General features: G+C 46.5%; 3 protein-coding genes across 3 annotated transcripts; 2 read left to right on the top strand and 1 right to left on the bottom strand.

The window, feature by feature from the left end:
- The first annotated feature begins 242 nt into the window (after positions 1-242).
- LOC111071895 (uncharacterized oxidoreductase SSP0419) lies at positions 243-16,737 on the top strand. Its single transcript, XM_022363443.2, has 4 exons — positions 243-432; positions 693-740; positions 15,383-16,167; positions 16,230-16,737. The coding sequence occupies exons 3-4, from the start codon at positions 15,393-15,395 to the stop codon at positions 16,445-16,447; spliced, it is 993 nt and encodes a 330-aa protein (XP_022219135.2). The 5' UTR covers positions 243-432; positions 693-740; positions 15,383-15,392; the 3' UTR covers positions 16,448-16,737.
- LOC111071896 (proteasome subunit beta type-1-like) lies at positions 11,707-12,604 on the top strand. Its single transcript, XM_022363444.2, has one exon. It carries the CDS (start codon positions 11,808-11,810, stop codon positions 12,498-12,500), a length of 693 nt encoding a protein of 230 aa, XP_022219136.1. The 5' UTR covers positions 11,707-11,807; the 3' UTR covers positions 12,501-12,604.
- Positions 16,605-19,590, bottom strand: LOC111071893 (molybdenum cofactor synthesis protein cinnamon). Its single transcript, XM_022363441.2, has 8 exons — positions 19,426-19,590; positions 18,598-19,367; positions 18,342-18,520; positions 18,004-18,273; positions 17,779-17,937; positions 17,545-17,707; positions 17,037-17,135; positions 16,605-16,957 (listed from the first exon to the last, which is right to left on the bottom strand). The coding sequence occupies exons 1-8, from the start codon at positions 19,454-19,456 to the stop codon at positions 16,814-16,816; spliced, it is 1,815 nt and encodes a 604-aa protein (XP_022219133.2). The 5' UTR covers positions 19,457-19,590; the 3' UTR covers positions 16,605-16,813.
- Positions 19,591-19,651: the final 61 nt, after the last annotated feature.

Below are 19,651 nucleotides of genomic sequence, written 5' to 3'. Positions count from 1 at the left end.
AAATAGTAGAGCTTCAAGGGAGAAGTGGGGCCACACGCATGCAACAGCTAAGGCTGGGCTGGGCTGGGCTTTGGCACAAGAAACTCATAGATGGACGACCGGGGGGACTAGGGGGAGTTGGTTGAGATAAACTTGCACACGCACGAACAGCCAAGCCAAGACTTCGGCTCGTCTTCGTCGTCGTCGCTTCGTTCGTGTGACCGCAGCAGCGACTGCGACTGTGACTGAGGCGAGCCAAAACCGCACTTGCCAGTCTTCGGTTCGAGCTCAGTCAAGTCGCATTCAGAGAAAGAGGCGCAGGCGCAGCCGAAAACGAAAAAACAGACAGCGAGATACACAGTGTTCATAGAGTCGTTCTCTCTCTGTCCCTCGCCCAAGAGACCCAGACGAACAGCTCGAGTCGCGAGTGTGGCATTGCTTTTGGACCAAACTGTGCGTGAAATTGGTAGACCAAATCCAAAATTAAAACTGAAATCGAAATCGAAATTAAAACCTCCAACCCAAAACCGAAGACAAAATATTAAAACAGAAACCGAAGAACCGCAATTCAAAAGCAGCTTCCAGTCGAAAGCTCCAGCAAGAGTTCCAGGCTGGAAACCCTTTTGGGGCGTGTTTGATTTTTTTTCGAGTTTAATTTTTTGCCGTGTTTAATGTTAAGTTAATAAAATTGTCTTTGATTCGATTCGTTTTAGCCAAAACAAACAACGAATTTGAATTTAACATTTGATCTTGCTGAAAAGGTGAGCTGCTCCAAAACAAAACAATTTTTGATTAAGTACGTATTTATGGCGGACATTTATTGGCCTTAGCTTGGTCCCAACTGGTTGTTAACAGGGTCTAAACTGGTCTAGGAGCTTGGCTCAATGTCAGTGTTTGTCTTTCGAGCGTCGACTATCGATTGTCTCCCCACTTATCGACTTCAATCTCCGTCCGCCCAATACTGCGGCCCCCCTGACCATTGTTTTACCATCGGAATTAGCTAAATATTTGCTTTGCTCGTATCTGCGGAATACCAAAGAGATCTTAGATCTGTCTAAGTATTCAAAAAATCAACCACATTCTTTGGGACAGCTCTCGAAGTCTTGGGCATGTGAATGGAATACAGAATGGGTGGCCGAGTGGAATCGATATGAATGGACTATATTGTTCGAGTATCTGTTGTCTTGAGCGATCTGTCAGTCCTGTTCTATAGATCCCGTTCCCGATATCGGTCCCGCTCTCTCTCCCATAACTTCCATTGTTGGCTTATGTAATTTATGATTATCCATTCGCCCAATCGATCCCCCAGCGGTTCTCTCTCATCTGAAATTCCATGCGTGCACACACGACCCACAACGATAACAAAAAGAAGAAAAGACGTCTTAAGGTCATTGCTCAAAAACATTTAAGATTCAGCTACAGATTCAGTTGCAGACGCAGTCTCTGCTTCGGATTGGGTTTTTTGTCTTAAGACTACTTACGACTTTTGTCAGACTTGTCGACTTGGGAATGAGTTTCGGGTTGGGTTTTGTGGAGAGAGATAGAGAGAGATGGCTCTCTGGCTCTGAGTCGGGGGTTCTAGCTGGGCTTCTGATTTAGACATCAAAGACAGACCTCTTCACGCCCGAGTCTCTTCGCTCTGGCTCTTGGCTTCATTTGAATTGACTTGACTTGTCTCGACTTGTCGTGACTTGACGTGACTTTATGCGGGCTAATTGAATGCCATGGAATACTCTAGCCCATGGTCTGGAAAGGGGTTACTCAGCTAACTGAAGGGGCTGGTCATTGTTGTCGTTGGGGGGCTGCATAAGATCTCCCCATGTCTCTTCATTCTTGGAACTCATTGGCGAAGCCCTCTGCGGAAACAAAAGTTCTTTCAATCATCTGTACAGAAAGACACGAGCGGGGGGTGGGGCCAGCACTTACGATCTTCACTGACTCTCTCAGAAGTGCATCGACGATTCGCTCTCAGATTCTGCTCCGTCTCTGAAATTGGTTTGTATTCGTTTCTGTTTTTTTTTAGGTATTCCATGTCTTATGCTCAGGCGAATGGAATCAGAGGGCGGGGTAAGAACAGGTGAGTGGAGAGATCTGATCTGTAGGTAGAGCCTAGCCTCTACAGTCTAGAGTCGAGTCTGCAGTCTAGAGACAGAGAGATCACTTACTCGTACCAAGCTGCCCAAGCACGTGTGAGTTTTTTGAGTGTGTTTTTTCGCTTCTATTTTCTGTCTTGTTGGCTGGGACTGGCCTCAGCCTCAGTCTCAGTCTCAATTGGAGCTTTATTAGCTTTCGGCTAGCGAACGAATACTTGTGTACATAACACATATCTATGTACATATGTATGTAAGTATCTTCACTTTCGGTCCATCCTGGTGGGTCACAGTCAAATGATTTCCATGTTTTGCCCAAAGAGAAAGCGATTTACCGATCGAACTGGAGTCGGGCGGATTTTTCCGCAGATTGGCGCTGCCCTATGCCGTCTGCCTGGCCGGGGATCGATCCTAGGACCAACCGCTAACGAAGTTCAAATCCGGCAAGACAAAAGTGAAATTTAATAAAGTAAAGAAAGAAGAAACGAAACGAAACGAAACGAAAAGACAAAACCTGAACAAACCGACAAACAACTTCGGACTTGGGCTGGGGACGGGGATGGGGACTATACAATAATAATTGGCGGAAAGAGCCACGACAGCAACACCAACAGCCACAAATAGGACGCTTGAGTAGCTGGCACTCGGCCCGAAATCGATCCAATCTAATCCAATCCAATCCCATCCACTTCCCTCCTGAGCCAATCCACCTCAATCCAATCCATCCATTCCAATCCAATCTAATCATGTGAAAACAACAACACAAAGCCAAAAAATTAAGCACTAATTAACCGACTGCGATCAAGAAATACACTGCCACAAAAGAGTATTGTGCTTATTGTGGGGAACACTGCAAGAATGATCCTACTTTAAGACTAGAATAGAGTTATCGGCACGAAAAAACAACCAAATTAAATGGGGTTAGAATATTCTTTCTATCCGCTTGTCACGCCTGTTCAGAGCCACGAGCTCTGAATGTTGAGGGGTCGCCAAACTGAACATTAAACGCACTTTCTGATCTCGCTAAGAGTATAATTTTGGCGTCAATAAATGAGGATTGTCCTGTGGTACTGGCCTAAGAGCAAGGGTATTCCCAGTTTCGTTGTTGATCGATATATTACGTGCCAGCTCCATTCGTTAATCGAATCGAAATGGAAATCAAATTGGCCTCCGCGGAGCCGTCAAAACAAAATGGGAAAAACAGAGAGAGAGAGGGATGGCCACAAAAGCAAACAATTAGGCATGTACAAAAAGAGAAATATGATTAAAATTCCCGGGGCATACGCAGATCAGACCCCACACTCCGCCCCAACCTGTGTGTGCACCGTGCAGCCCACCACCTCCAAGAAAGGAAAGCGATCGGAGCAGAGCGGGGGCCAATCGATCGACAACGAATATGTGTGGCTTCAAATATTTTTGCAATTATATTGAAAGTGTTTTCGATTTTTTCGCTTGCGTGACAGAGCTGGATGACAGGTGTTAATTTTAATGGGAGTGGCATACGATTAAATATTGCTATTGCTGCTGTCGATAATCATGTTTGATTAACGCTCAAGTCAGCAAAGTTGGAGCCGAGGTTGTTTGACTTTTTGAGGTTAACAACTAAAGGGACTAACAGTAGCTTGGATAGAAAGAATTTGAACGAAGCCACGCTATTGCGAACATAAAGTGACTCGATTCCTTGCCAAGGAAAGAGTCAGTAAACAGTTCCAAAATATCTAGACTTGTGAGAGGCAAACATCTGTTTTTATCTCTTCTGTTTCATAACATAACATATTGTACATAGAATGTACATACATACATACATATGATTGTACGTATAACGTTTTAGTGAAACACTTTTCATTGTTTGTCTAGTTTTGCATCGCACAATAGAACCCAATTGTTCAATACTTACCTACTAATAGAGCTTTATTATGATTTTAGCATACCATCTTATGTGCCGTGTAGCTGTAGCCGCATTCCATTCCATTCCACTCCGTTCCGTTCGTTTTGTTTCGTTCCGTTCTATTGCATTCTGCTTTGTTATCAATTGGTGCAGTGCATTTTCTCTCCTCTCACTTCTTTGGAATTTGAAGCGTGACAATCGTGACATTTGCGACATTTCTCTCTCTCTCACACTCTCTCTTTGTCTCTGTCTCTGTTTGTCCGGTCCGGTCCATATCTTCTTCGTTTGCCATACGTCCTGGAAACATATGTATACGTACATATGTGTCCCTGCCCCGGGCGCAGTTCCAAGCAGTATAATATGCAGATACAAGATGCTGAGAAGGCTGTGCAAATCATGGCAAAAGGTAATGCAAAACAAAAACAATAAAACTTGCTGTGGGGCCAAAAAGGAGAAGAAACAGAATGAGCTGCTGGTGTTTTTGTAGCAGAAATAGCTTTGAAAGTGGCACAAAGTAATTTTAATGCTGAATGGAGCGTAAAGTTGTTCAACTGCAATTGCAGTGGAGTAAGCTGTTGCTGTTTTTTTTTTTGGTTTTGGTTTTGGCCAACAAAACAAAAACAAAATCAAAACCAAGTGCAGACGGTCGGGCAGGCAGAAACACAGAAAGACAGAAAGACAGAAAGACTGACTGCCCGACACATGACGACATTGCATTGGCTTTTGTTGCACTGATTGTTTTTTTGCTTTTTTGTTACCAAACCTCCACTTGATTCGTTTGCTTTTTGCACGGACGGAATCAGAATGGAATACATTTGCATAATCAAAAGGAATCAAATCAAAGCGAATACCACCCATCGAACCTGACCGAATCAATGAGCATCTGCAAATTGATCGTAAAGTGTTTAAGTTTATTGATCTATCTTGCTCCCTTCCCCACCCTACCAACAACAACACAACCCGCACCAGCACCAGCACCAGCACCCCGTGGAATTTGCATCAGAAAGCGGATAGAGAGCCCAAAGTGGGGACGGATAATGGCCAGGGAAATGCGGTGATATTGATGATAATGATGATGAGGTAATGGCCAAGAAGAGCTAAAGAAATGCTTAAACCCCTTTTTGATGACAAATTTAAGCATCCGATTGGTCAATGGAATATGAGTGATATCCAAACCGAATCGAATCCGCAACGAATGGGTGAGAAATACACTCTTTGGAGGCAGCGTGAGAAGACTTGCCATTACCTCATCGACTGCATCAGCCACCCCAAGATTACGATGATGCCCTCCCTCCCTGTATGATGTGAGTGCAGGTGAATCGAATTCAATTGCAATGAGTGCATTCACATTGGAAATGCAACCGAAAAGCAGAGTTACAAAATTCCCAGTCAGTGATGTCTGAAAACAAAACGGATCGAATTCCACTGTTTCGAGGGAAAATTCATTTCTAACGTAAATCGATCTTAAGGTACATTGCTTACGTCTGCATTAAGCTTGTATAACCTGCGGATGGGATCCACAAATAATTCATCAGAATATTAAAAAGTCGAATTCAAAGTCTTAAGTTCTCTATTCCAGTCGATTCGACTAAGAATGATCTAAGAGGGATGACAGAAATTTCGAAGAAGAGTATCCACGCTCTGTATGTATTAATTTGAAATTAAAATTGATTTAAAAATCCTATGACTGCATGGTTCTCAATCAATCCTCCTTCCACACCCAAAACAACATTCCTATTGGGGGCAAATGGTGTCATCTGCTTTGCCCCATAGCCCCTACTCCACACCCTGCTGCCCTGCTGCCCACTTAGAGAGGTATTCCAGTGCGCCATCACTGCGCGACGCCCGCGCTTAGCTCACCGATTCGCGGCGATGATCTAATCCGAAGATGGAAGAGAAATGGAAAACAACAGCAGCAGCAGCATTTGTAATGTTTTACATTTGAACTTGAAAATGATGCTGAGTAGAGGAGTAGAGGGGGAGGAGTTGCAAAGTTGCAAAGTTGGATGGGACAGTGGGTGGGTGAGAAGTGGAAAAGAAGAAGAAGGGTGATGTGATGTGATGGTGCTGACAATTACGCTGCCTGCCCTCTCGGAAGTTCCAATTGGAAGACAATGCGGCATAATCCGACGAAAATGGAGTTAAAAGAGGAAAGCGGAGATGGAAGACGTATACCGAGATGGAGATGAAGATTTTTGTGGTTAACGCTTGGGGAAAAGTTCATTGCACTTGAAATGAAAAATTGCTGACTGTTTATAGCTGTTATTTGTCATTGTTGCTGTTGTTGTTGTTGTTGTTGTTGTTGCTGCTGCTTTTGCTCTTGTTGTTTGTTGCTGACAAAATTGGAGAGGAGAAAAAACGAGGTTTGTATCTCTGTCATTCTCTCTCCTTCTGTCAGTTGCCCCCACCTTGAAATATCGCAATTCAATGACTTGGGAAATTTGTTGTGTGGCTAAATTTAGATGCTATTGAAAAGGAAAGTACGAGGTACATACATGCATACACACTCGTATGTATGTACAATATGGGCTAGTCCTGCGTTACGGACGTTACATTCGTACGCAAATTTACTTGTTCAGCTTGTTCACAGCTCTGGCGTTCACATTGAAATATTTTCATGAAATTTGTACGAAATGCAGTTCTTTGGGCGTTTTCTTAGACTTATTTAAAAAAAAAGGTTAACAACAAATGAAGTGGAGTATAAGACAATATTAGTCCAGCAAAGAAAATAAGCATAAGTAGTCCCGTTGAAAAGATACGTTACGGGCGTTACACTGTTTCCATCAAGCCAAATTGTGTAAATAAAAAATATATTTTTAACCTTGAAGTTATTAGATTATTACCCACAAAATAAGTATAAGATATTTCATTACTATTATATAACATGCTTGGGGTTACCTATAGACCTATTTAAAGCCCAGATTCAGATTTAGCAGGTAAAAATCCATTAGAAACATTTCACCTTATAATATAAAAATATAATTTTTGAGTATTTATGAAGTTACGGACGTTATACTCTTTCCCATTAGTATTTTTCAAAAATATGTGTAATAAAGACTTTTTTCATCAGATTAAATTTCATAAGAAACTCTGCTTATAAAGTTATTGTTGAAAACAAAAATGTTAAAACTCATTCTGTTAAAATAAAAAAAACCAATTTTCTTTTACGGACGTTACACACAGTGTATATTTTAATATATATTAGTTAAATTACAAGCATGATTTGTGTTTTAAATAAAAGAAAATTAAACAAATTTTAAATTTTTGCTAAGCGCTCAATACTGAAACGACTGTTTTGCGCACTTTTTTGACCATGGAAAATACCCTTTTTTACACGAACAAATGTAAGCAAGAGGTACGTGTAAGTTTGCCTCTGCCAAGAACAAACAGACCGCCTTGAAACCATATTGCTCAAATCTTTTGAAGCTTGAAAATGTATCCTTTTATTTCATTAACAAACATTTGGATTTTGGACAACTTTAAATTTCTGCCTTTGGCTTAAAAATTTTCGGATTAGCCCATATGCATGTACATAACTATTTTGTACATACACTAATCACAATCTGAATCGCAATTTCTAACCAACAACCTCAATGCAGTCCAGGCCCATGAATGCAGTCATGTCATTCCCTCGGGGACCCAGAGCGGGATGGCTAGATGGTACTGGCGCTGACGCTGGCTCTGGTCAGTCCATTAAAAACGAAACTAAATACCAAAACAGAAAACAAAAATGATTGAAATTCAAGCCACCCACACGCAGAGCGTCTCGGAGGAAGAGACCGAAGGATAGCCTAAGAAATGGAGGGAGAGAGAGAAAACAAAGCAAAGAAAAGCGAAACAAAATAAAATACAATTTTTGCATATTTTCACCTTTTAAATGCGGATCGGTAGCTGTTGCTGCTTCCAATATCATCTTTCGGTATTTAGGCCAGCCTAAGTCTACCGTGGTGGCGGGGGCGGGGGCGGGGGCGCTGGCGTTTGCTTTGGCGGTGGAGCTTGAGGGCAGGGCTCGGACTCTGGCCAAATTAGCACTTGAAGTTGGACTGAAATGTGTTAAAGCGAAATAGAAATCTTGATCGCACCTGAACATGAAATGCAAAGCAACAGGCAAGAGCCAACAGTCCAATACAAATGAAACTACAGCAGAAATGCCCCAAAACAGAAACGAAAACCGATTCCAAGCCGCACCTCACACACACACACCACACATGATCGTACGGTTTACGGTAAAAGCGAGTGGGAGTGGGACAACAACAGCATACACACACCAACACACACGAGAGCGGTCTGCCTGGAAGAGGGAGGAGTGGGACTGAGGGCAGACACCGTCGTTGAGGTGCAAATTAATTGGGGCCATTCCGGAGTGGAGTCTCGATTTGCCTCGTTTCGGTCTCGTGTCGTTTTGTTTTTGTTTTTGTTCGTTTTGTTTTCGTCTTGATTTCTTTGATCGATTCTTCAATTATGGCAATTAGCCAACAATTTCGCTTTGCATGCGCCACGAATGCGGCGAAAATGTGCAAGCAAAGGAATAAAACGAAATCAAAGAAGAAAGACAGAGACAGAGACAAAGCCAAAGACAGAGACAAGAAAGGGGCCAAGCTACAATCAGATTCGGTTTCGGCTGCTATCGGATATCGCAAATCGAAATCCACATTTATCGCTTGGTTGGTTTTGAATTTTCTCAAGCTCCGTATTCCACCAGATTTGTCTGAATGACTTGATTAACTAAGAGGATAAAAAGCTGTCAAGTCAAGCTAAGAACCAAGCTTAGGCCAAACGAGAGCATGCGTAAACTATGTACATATGTATATACATATGTCTGTATGTATGTATATGTTTCTATTTCGCTTCCGGATTAAGGTGGTGGGGTGTTGGTGGTTCAGTGCTGATAACCAGATTGTGAAATAAGCTTGCCAAGCTAGATTTACGGATTTAATTCTGGCATTAACAGCTTTAATCCATGGTTTGAAGGGTTCATCAGATGTTGGTCGGCACTGGTTGGTCACAGTTTGTTGGCACCTAACAAAAACAATGAACTTGCTTATTTATTTAATTTGCCTTCAATGCTTTGCTGAGTGGAAGTGTCTTTGTCTCTGTCTTTTGGTTCACAAAGAAAAGCTTAGAAATTAAATCGGTCAATGGATGCTTGTTAATCGGCACTAAGTTTGGGCATGAAATGGCTTTCTCCTGAAAAATATAGGAAGCATGATGGCATGATGCTTAAGCAAATATAAATGTTTCCTTGCATATCTCATGGCTCGACAACACTATTAAGGGTTTGTTTGTAGTGGCCAAGAAAATAACTTAATTTATCTGCTTCCCCATGAATCAACTTGAATCATTAATCAAAATGGTGAAGCTTTAACGAACTGCATTCATAATCATCCATTTCCAAATCCCAAGCCACGAATAAATCGATTCGCTCGCATCGGATCGGATCGTATCGCATCGAATGAAGCTCGCGGACAGGTTGCTGGTTGCCCCCATGCGGCGTATACGTAATGTGGTTATAGACAGAGTCGCAGTCGTGAATATTGCACGAGCCTTCCTTATGGGCATCGATCTCACGCCATTGGGATGCCAGGCCTGTCCGTGTCCGTGTCTGTGTCTCTGTCCGTGTCTGTCTCTCCGGACTGTCTGACATACATATTTGGGTTGAATGTTAACAGAAAAAATGTTCAAAAAGCGACGAGACGAGGCAAAAACAAAGCAAACACAACACACAAACTAAACTCCAACCGAAACGATGAATGCCTGCCTGACCACAGCAAAATCGGCAAAGCAAATGTCGCAATTAACATATTTCTCATGCCAGTATTGTGTGTGTGAGCACACACATATGTATGTGTATGCATGCATGCGTGTATGTACATAGTACTCGCACTCGCAACATAAGCAGGGGCCTTGGTGCAGGATGCTTGGAGAACAATGAACAATACTCGCAGCATGCTGTTCGATGAGCTTGGTAAATGGTCACCCTGAGACGAAATCATTGTCATCGGGCTCTGAGTCGAACTCTGGTCTCAGGTTCTGAGAGAGATTTCTGTCCAAGCGATCCAGTTGAGAGCAAGTAAGGGATCAGGAATAGTTGTGCATCTTTGAATATGGAATATAAGCTGAAATATATTTATGCAGGGTATGGTGGTGGGATGTTTTTTATCCCATAATTGGCGGACACAAAAACATACTTGAACCGTGCATGTCCGCCCAAAAGAGCTTTATCTGAGAGAGATATTCAGTATAGATAGACTCGTACTCTGTCCCTCGTATATTCCATTTTGGCCCGCTGTCTGGGCCATCGTCGGGCAAGCAATGATGCGGTTTTATGTGACATTTCAATTAGCGCAGTGTCGAGACCTGACATCAGCATAAAACCAGTCAAAACTTGTTCAGTCGCGGCCGACGTGCCGCCACACTAGAATACCGGGTACTCCGTTTCTTCCAACAAGTAAATGTATCTCCATTAATGTACCTACGTACGAGTATCTCTATGAAAAAACTACGAGTACGAAGGGGTCTCACGAGATAAGATGATTCTAAAAAGGTATGCATTTTCGGTTATAGCGTATCTTTAAAATTGTGGGTGCCACAAATTTCCACCCTTAATGGAGGTGGGAGGGCAAGGAAGTGCACCACAGTGCCATCACAGGAGTCTGCACACAAAATCTTTTATCTCCAGATCTTACAGTCTCTAAGAGCTGAGCGTCAAACAAGAAGGACTCACGGCCATAGCTATATCGAGTCGGCTATTGATTCTGATCAACAATTTATGTACATGTGTACGTACTTTATGTACTTTTTGGGTCGGACACGCATCCCTGGAGTCTGTGCATACCGGGCACAAACAGTCCAACTATTGTTGACTGACAGCTGGGATCTCCAACATATTGTATCGACTGATAAGTAAAGATATAAACCGATTGGCTGTCGGTTGATTATAGCACTGAACGCGACTGCTAATCGGAGCTTCAGTCAACGCCACTGTGCGGATCACGGCACGGCACGGCACGTTCCCCGCATTCCGGGCCATTCGACTCTCTTCATTCCATGGAGATAATTGCGGGTCCGGGCTCATTACTGATACATTCAACTGCTGCTGTCACTGCCAATGGCTAATGACACGCTTGATTCAATGATTCAGTGATTCAGTGATTCTGTGATTCGGTGATTGAATGATTGATCGATGGCAGTGCACTGGCACTGGCAGGCACTGAGCCAAAGAGCAACGACTGCCATTCAATTTGGGTCAGGCGACGGCGACTGACCGACCAACGCTCCACTCTGAGCTCAGCATATCTCAGGTGTATCAAGATTGTATCTGATGCTGCTGCTGCTGCTGCTGCTGATTGACAGTAATTAGAACTGGCGGACAGTTGACATAACTGCAGCACACCAGCGCTTGCGCAACCGTTCGACGGCCATCAAGGCGACTCCACGACTACCCACTTCTGGCGATGCAAGCCGTCCAGCAATGAGAGCCATGAGCCATGAGAGATGCAGAAGAGCACCAGCTGTGGAACATACATACATAGATATGTATCTATCGATTTTTTTTGTGTGTATTTCGTCGTTATAGGCGTGCCAGCAGCCATTCCTGGGCAGCTTATATAGGAGCTACATATAGGAGGATCGGGATCATGTTGTCGTATCTCTTGCTTAGGATTCACGAGCATGATTTGATTTCATCGAAAATCCGTTCACTCTACGAGTATCAAGTGCCATATCGACTTGGCTTTGCTTTGACTTCTGACTTCTGACAATCGGGCATCAGTTTGTGGCAAGCGCCGCTGCACGAACATTTGCAAAGCAAAGCATACAAATACAATAATATTTTATAGCAATTTACCGCCATGAGCCACCTTCGAAAGCCAAAGGCGAAGCCAATGCCTTTCAAGGCGCTCGAAGGGAAGAAGCCTGATATATACGAGAACAATGGAGGCACTGTTCTTGCCATTGCCGGCAAGGACTTTGTGGTCATTGGCGGGGACACTCGTCTGAGCAGCGGCTACACAGTTCTCTCGCGGACACAGTCAAAGTTGTGTCCTCTGTCGGAGCAGATGGTGGTGGCGACCGCAGGGTGCTGGTGCGACGCCGTCTCGCTGACCAATCTGTTGAAGGTGAAGAAGCAGGGCTACGAGAGCGAACACATTAAGATCATGAGCATCGAGTCCATGGCCCAGATGCTCTCCGTCATCCAGTACCAGCGACGCCATCTACCCTACAATGTGTCCCCCATTTTGGGTGGCATCGACCAGGACGGCCAAGGGGCCGTCTTCGCCTACGACTGCATCGGCCATTTCCAGCGCGAAGTCTATCGTGCTGAGGGGACAGCCGGCGACATGCTGCAGTCGGTGCTGGACAGTCAGATTGGCTCCCCAAAGGCGGATGCGGATCTCCTAAACAAGGAGCGTGCCATGGCCATCGCCAAAGATGCCTTCATCACGGCCGCCCGGCGCGACATATACACCGGCGACTCTGTGATTATCAACATAATTACCAAGGATGGCATGGAGGTGGAGGTGATGGAGCTGAGCAACGATTAGCTCCAATGTAGTGCACTATTTTGTGGGTCGGGGGCACACAAATATCCCATTTAACGGAAAGGCAGCGATATGCAACAAAATAATTAAATGGAATGGGAGGTTCATTGGTTCATTGGATCAGTGTGATTCAAAGTGCGGAGACTAGGAGTATTTTTTGTGTCAGACTTGGGGGCCCCATGCAGCTGCAAATTTATATTTTCCGCTGGCTTTCTTTCATTCCGAATATCATTTGGAGCCGCTGTCGTTTGTCTGGTGGTTGGGTTCCGTTGATTGTTTATTTAATTACGCAACTCGGGGCGGATGCACCGTCGCCGTCGCTGCAGTTGTGGCTTGACCAAAAGCGATTCCAATTCCGCTTCCCCGCCTCCCCGTCCCACCGCTTCCTCGCGCCCAAATACCGACTGCCAAAAGCAGCAACCGCAGCAGCAGATACTCGTATGGCCAACCCCATTTCCGCATGTCAACTGGGCAACAACTGCTTCACTGCACTGCACTGCACTGCACTCCCTGCCTCGCCTCGCCTCGCCCCAAAGCACATTGGTGAAATTTTCCAAGCAGGAGGCATCCCGCTTCCAAGCCACCGGAACCTGGATGGGTCCAAAAGCGGCTTGAAACTAACTGCATCCGTGGCCCCAGCGGGTGGAAGGGGCCATCCGGGTCCCACTTACATGTAGTAGAGCCCTGCATGAGCAGGCAACAGAATTGATTCGGAGGGATTCGGTATTCGCCCATTCGCTCAGTTAGAATCGGTATCTCAGCTTTCTCATTCCACCAAAAAATGCTCGCCCAAAACGCACTGAACGAAGCAGGTAACTTAATTTTTACGGTGCTGGATCCGAAAGTTCAGGTATTTTTCTCGCTCACTTTCCATCTAAATCTTAACTTCTGGGTGCGCGTAGACAAGAGCCAATATTTTCGGACCCAATGTCGTGAAAATTACGATACCTGCTTCGTTTGAACTCCGTAGTATGTTTTGAGAGACAATTTTCAGGGCAGCAGAACAGCCATCGGTTGCAATCCGTGTCTATTAATTCAGAGTGATCCGAATCTGAATCTGACTGAAGGAAGAATTCGTTTAGATCGAAAGCATTAAAGAAGGCGTGAGTATAGCTGTGATCTTATGAATACTGTACATCACAGCTGACTCCGTCTCTGTCTCTGTCTCTGACTCTGACTATCCATCGAGCTGAGAGCTCCGGCTGCAGCTGAGTGTGCTCCAACTTTTACTTTGGTTTATTGTCCACCTATGTACATGTGTACATATGTGCATGCATTCGTACGTATGTACGTATATACTGTATGGTATGCGTTCCATTGGTGGCGCGTGCAGTGAAAAGCTGAGAGGCACGTAGACATAATTTATTGCCAAATGCATGGAAGACTCGCTCGCACTGGACACGCTCCGCTGGTCGCATTCGTGTCGTGTCCGTGTCCGTGTCCATGTCCATGTGTGTGGAGCGTCATAGATACCATAGATACTTGCTCCTCTGCCACCACTTCACCCCTCCTGCGCTCCTCCCGAGCAAACTTTTCGATTTCTTCAAGGGTTTCGGGAGGCAGATGGTGAGCCAGATGGTTGAGCAAGAGGGGAGAAGAGAAGAGAAGCGGCAAGACAGTAAATAGTAAAAAGTTTGAAGAAAAATGTGCAATAATTAAAGCGTATTAAGTGGAAAACGAAAGAAAAACATTGCAAGGCAAGCGTAAAGTTGTTACCTGATGCGTCGGCAGCTTAACGAGTATTAATTAAAGTGAAAATGCCATGAGAGCGACATGGATATGGATATGAATGTGGATATGGATATAGATACAGATGCAGCCCATACCCATACCCATACCGATAGCCATCCAAAGATTGGAGAGTGCAGTGTTTGGTTACCCAACCAGGCCCCCGAAAAGATGACAAACCTTGTGCACGGGGGAGAGTTAGCCCCAGGGAGTGTCCGTTGGGTTGAGAAGGAGGGTAGGGAAATCAGAGATAAGATATCGATGCTGCCTATAGGTACGGGTATATAGTATACATACGTATGTATGTATAGGTATGTATGTATGTTGGTAACACAACTTAAGCATAAACCTAAGCTCCACCATAAGGAAGAGTGCCCGCTTTTTAGGTGCAGATGTACATATGTATGTAGATATGTACATATGTACATTCATGTGTCCGTCGAAGGGGGGGAGAACTACAACTAGAGAGTAGTAGTAACCGAGAAGCAAAGATAGTCTAATAGTTATTATTATTTTTATACCCGTACTCAAAAATAGTTAAGGGGTATATTAGATTTGCGGTAAGAGTGGATGTGTGCAACGCAGAGAAGGAAACGCTTCCGACCCCATAAAGTATATATATTCTTGATCAGCATAAATAGCCGAGTCGATATAGCCATGTCTGTCTTGTTTGTCGCCTAGATCTCTGAGACAATAAGAGCTAGAGCAACCAAATCTTGTTTCCAGACTCATGCTATACCAAACTGCTACCAACGTATTTTAAAATTTCGCCTCGCCCCCTTCCGCCACCACAAAGGACGAATATTTGTGGTGGCAGCCACAATTTTAAAGATACGATAAAACTAAAAAGGCAGTATCGTAGAGAATTACCATATCTACCAGATTGCCGAATCTGAATCAGATCGGATTATAATTATAGCCAGAATGAAGAATTAATTTTCAGTTTCTTCCCCCACCTCCTTCAGCAAGAGATCACGATACTCATTCTCATTCTCTTTCGTACTCTCACACACTCTGCCCTGTAACTTGTAAAATATTTTAAAATTCTACATAAATCATAAGCTTACATTTTTATATACTGACTGAGCACGGGTATAAGAGTCGAGTCGCGTACACAGAAGCGACTAACGTTCCTTCTCGTTTTTTTGTCTTTTCAGAGATGTCATAATGGAGCCAATGACCATGCTGGTGTTGGCCTTCCAGCTGCTGGCCCTCTTCTCGATCGCCGGGGCGCTGCTCATCTATCTAATTTGCAAGGTGCGGGAGGACAGCGAGGCGGCCACCGTGGAGGCCCAGCCGAGCCGGGTGGTGCTGGTGACGAGCGCGGACACGGCCCTGGGACTGCAGCTTTGCACCCACTTGGCCAACAAGGGGTGCCGCGTCTTCGCCGGCATGAAGGAGGCTCACGATTCCCTACCCGCCAAGCTCCTTTGTGGCTGGATGAAGATCCGCGAGTACAGCGAAGAGCCCATCGCCGGCACCATCATCCCCATGCGCCTAGATGTGACCCGAGAGGATGTGCTGCGCGAGGCCACGGTGGCCATGGGCGCCCACCTGAACGCCGATGAGCGCGGCATCGCCGCCGTGATCAACACCAGCGGTAGCGTGTTCCGGGGCCGGGTCGAGTCGCAAGACGTGCAGCAGTGGGAGCACATGCTGAAGACCAACATCCTGGGCACGCTGCGTGTGGCCAAGGCCTTTGTGGGCTTCCTCCGGCCTACGCGCGGTCGTCTCCTCTATCTGGGCGGAGCCGGCGGCACGCGGACGGGTTCAGCGCTAACGGGCGGCGAGGGATTGGTGGCCTTCAATGCATCGCGCGTGGCCGTGGACAAGTGCGCCGAGGAGCTGCGCAAGGAGCTGCAGCCGTACGGCGTCAGTGTAGTGGCGCTGGACACCTGCGGAATGACAGCCGAGTCCCTCTACAAGGCCCCCGTGGCACAGAGTGAGTTAAAACACTCCACCTTCAGCTCCAATCAATTAACATTCTCTTTATTTCCTCCATAGCGATGTCGGCGAGTGCCGGAGCACCTACTCAGTATACGGCGGACGTGCTGAGTCCCAGTGCCCTGCAGGTGATCGAGCGGGCACTGTGGGACTTTGCCCCACAGGATCGCTATACGCTTCTCACCCACAACAAGTATCAATTCACGTTGCCATGCCGCTCCTCGTTGCGTCTCCAGCGGCCGGCAGCTGCAACCGAGTCTGCGACGCAATCCGTTTAAATCCGTGCTTTGTCTCGGTCTCTAGCTTCAGCTGCCTCCTGTACATACGTATCCCCGCTGCAGTCTCTTCTCCTGCTCCTGCTGTCGTCTAACAACGCTAACCATGTTTTTTGTTTAATGATATTTCTTCCTTTGGAAGGCTTTTTATACATACATACATATACAATAATATATATTTTTTACTCGTTTTCGCATACACTTTGACGGTGCACTTTTGACGGACAACATACATAAGCACTGAATGATACGAGCAATGAAAAATGAAAATAAATCTTTGTGCTAATCTAAAACATTCGAGTGGTCTAGGAATTCTTGTGCGCTTAGTTCTATCGATGGATTCGGTGGAAGGGCAGTGCCACCCTTCCACTACTCATACTTTGATATGAAGTCGTAGCGCAGCACGGAGGCGGGATACGACTCCCCGGCTCTTGCCTTGAAGCACTCGGAGGTGCGCGCCGGCAGGTGGACGAGCACGTCGGCCCCCGCAATGCTCTGCAAACGGCTGCTGATCTGTAAATCACAGGGATAATATAATAGAGGGTCAGTCGGGTGCCTGATGAAGGATGAAGGGTGCGCAATGCGCATATACCTGATTCCCATTGACGCTGGCATAGAGTTGGCCGTTTTTGGAGGTCACCGTAGCCCGGACGTACTCCGGGCGCGGATCCAGACTGAGGTCTTGCGACAACTGTCAGAGAAAGAGAGAAAGGCATATGCTATTAGAAAATCAATTCAGTCAACGAGGGGGGGGTCGCCTTTCGAAGAGTATTCAGAAGGCCACTAGGCCCTTGCTCGTGCTCGCTGACTTAACAACCTTCGCCTTATCAGCCCTCAACACTTATTGAGAAACAAACCGATAAGACAGACCACTCATGAGCAAACGTATCTGGTGAATGAAGTGGGCTGGGCTCTGACGCTACGGCGGCGACAGATACGACCTACAGCAATTTACGCATGTTCTAGAACTATCAATTCGGCGGTGGATCGGGCGGGGGACATCCAATGAACACCTGTGCCCGCCCCGACCCAGCAGCCTGTCATTAGCAAGCGTCCGCAATTTCGCCATGTGTTTAAATGGCTGTAGCGCGCACTCGTACCTTTACTTGGATGGTCGCTAGGGGACACTTGGTTCTCTCCCAGCCGGCGGACCAGCGAATGGCTGGGAGGGCAAACAGATGGAATGTGACAAAGGCCGAGACGGGATTACCCGGCAGCCCAAAGAAATACATATTCTCCTTGCTGGCAAAGGTCATGGGCTTGCTGGTGGTGGGAGAAAGGAATGTTTTAGTGCGAGAGTCGGAGGAGATGGGGCCAAGGAAATATCTCCATACCCTGGCTTCATGTTGACCCGGCCGCAGTGGATCTTGAATTGGAGATCCTCCAGCGCTGTCTTTATAAAGTCCTTGTCGCCCATTGAGACGCCGCCAGTGGAGATGACAAATTCCACCTTTTCAAAGAGGCTGACCAGAGAGGCCTTGGTGTCCGCCAAGCTGTAGGAGAATACATAGATGAATGTCAGTCAGCCAGGTGGAGCGATTGAACGATTGAACACTTACTTGTCGCTCACCACAACGGTGCGCACGCAGTCGAAGCCAAAATAGAGTAGCAGCTCCTCCAGCATCGTGGCATTAGAGTCGTAGACCTTGCCAGGAACGGGCAGCTCTCCCGGCGAGAGCAGCTCGCTCCCCGTGGAGACGACGGCCACCTTGGGCTTGGGTAGGCTCTTGGATATGCCGACAGATGCTAGCAGAGACTGGATGACAACGGCTGACGAGTCCGCAGTCGGGAAAATGGCATCATGGATGCGCAAATCGTGACCAATGGGACTGAAGGCAGCAGTTTGGAGTGAGTTGAGTTCTAGATGCTCTGATGGATGATAAAATCTACTACTCACCGCACATCCAATTCCGCCAGCGGCTCCACCATAATCTCCACCAGACTCTCTTCGCCGTGTTTGTCGCGACTCACCAAAAGGGTGTCCTCCACCTGGACCACGCAGTCTGCTTGGTCTGGCAGTGGGGCCCCTGTATTTATCTTGAAGCACTCATCCTCTTGCAGAGGCTGTGCGCTGGGCTGTAGAGGGAAGTTGTTTGGATTAACGCTTATTGTTCAGGGCTTTTGACCCTGCTGGGCAAGATGTGGATACTTACCGCATCACCGGCGGCTATGAAGCCCACGACACGCTTGCTGCCGGAGAAGCCAGTCGACTTCATGGCATAGCCATCCTTGATGGAGGCACGGAAAGGCGGTATATTCACCGGCGAGGTCGTTTTCCAAATGTCATTGTCCAAGCTGATTCGGCGTTGGACCACTCCGAATATAATATCCATGACCACCGAGACGGGGAGCATGGGAAACGGCGAGTAGCGATCCCTGCCGTCTCCAGATCCTGTCTGGTGCGGGCAGACGTGAATCTGGGCCTGCACCGTCTCTGTTCCCTGCACCTGGGCATGGGTGCGTTGCACCAGGGCCACGTCGTCGTTGATCAGATGGAGTGCATGGGGCAGTAAGTCCTTCACCGTTGCAAAACACTCGGCCACCGCCTTTTCGCTCCCGGGGAAGTTCAGGATCAGTGTATCGCCAGCGATGCCACAGACTCCACGCGACAGAGCCGCGAAAGTGGTCTTCTTCAGTGAGGCCAGGGTTATGGCCATCATCAACTGTGGGCACTCCTTGTCCAGCAGCGGCTTGGTGGCCTCGGGGGTCACATCGCGTGGGGCAAGACCGGTGCCGCCCGTGGTAAAGATGATGCCAACATCCTTCCGATTGATCCACTGGCGCAGCTCGCTCTGAATGAGGCCGTTTTCGTCGGGCACAACGCTGGCGATTACCTGGGCATTTCTGAAGGCCTGCATAATCTCGGACACCAAACGCGGACCGCTGCGATCCTTCGAGCGGTCTTTGTAACAGGTGTCACTGACTGCCACACATGAGAAATGTTATCGGAGACAGCTAGGAAGGACTAGGAAGCTACTTACCTGTTAAAACACCGAAAGTAATGGGATCCATTATGTCATTGGCATCACTCAGCGATGTCGACTAATAGCTAACGTAGACTGCGCTGCTCGTTTCCAATTATATTGTTTGAAAAGCGTTTGGCACGCCACTTGTCGACTGCTCGACGTGCTGGCGTTTGGCATTTTTAGGACATTTCGGCGCGCGACCAATCCGGTGGGTGTGCACACACTGCCGCTGCCGTTTAAT

This window comes from Drosophila obscura, unplaced genomic scaffold (genome assembly GCF_018151105.1).
Source record: "Drosophila obscura isolate BZ-5 IFL unplaced genomic scaffold, ASM1815110v1 contig_96, whole genome shotgun sequence".
Lineage (NCBI taxonomy): Eukaryota > Metazoa > Arthropoda > Insecta > Diptera > Drosophilidae > Drosophila > Drosophila obscura.
The sequence above is the reverse complement of the archived record's forward strand: the minus strand, read 5'-3'. Positions and strand labels throughout refer to the sequence as shown.

Coding starts and splice junctions, on each gene's coding strand:
- LOC111071896 (XM_022363444.2), top strand. CDS start 11,808: ATGAGCCACCTTCGAAAGCCAAAGGCGAAGCCAATGCCTTTCAAGGCG.
- LOC111071895 (XM_022363443.2), top strand. CDS start 15,393: ATGGAGCCAATGACCATGCTGGTGTTGGCCTTCCAGCTGCTGGCCCTC. Junction 16,168..16,229: donor CAAGGCCCCCGTGGCACAGA/GTGAGTTAAAAC, acceptor TTTCCTCCATAG/CGATGTCGGCGAGTGCCGGA.
- LOC111071893 (XM_022363441.2), bottom strand. CDS start 19,456: ATGGATCCCATTACTTTCGGTGTTTTAACAG. Junction 18,521..18,597: donor TCATAGCCGCCGGTGATGCG/GTAAGTATCCAC, acceptor TTCCCTCTACAG/CCCAGCGCACAGCCTCTGCA. Junction 18,274..18,341: donor CTGGCGGAATTGGATGTGCG/GTGAGTAGTAGA, acceptor TGCTGCCTTCAG/TCCCATTGGTCACGATTTGC.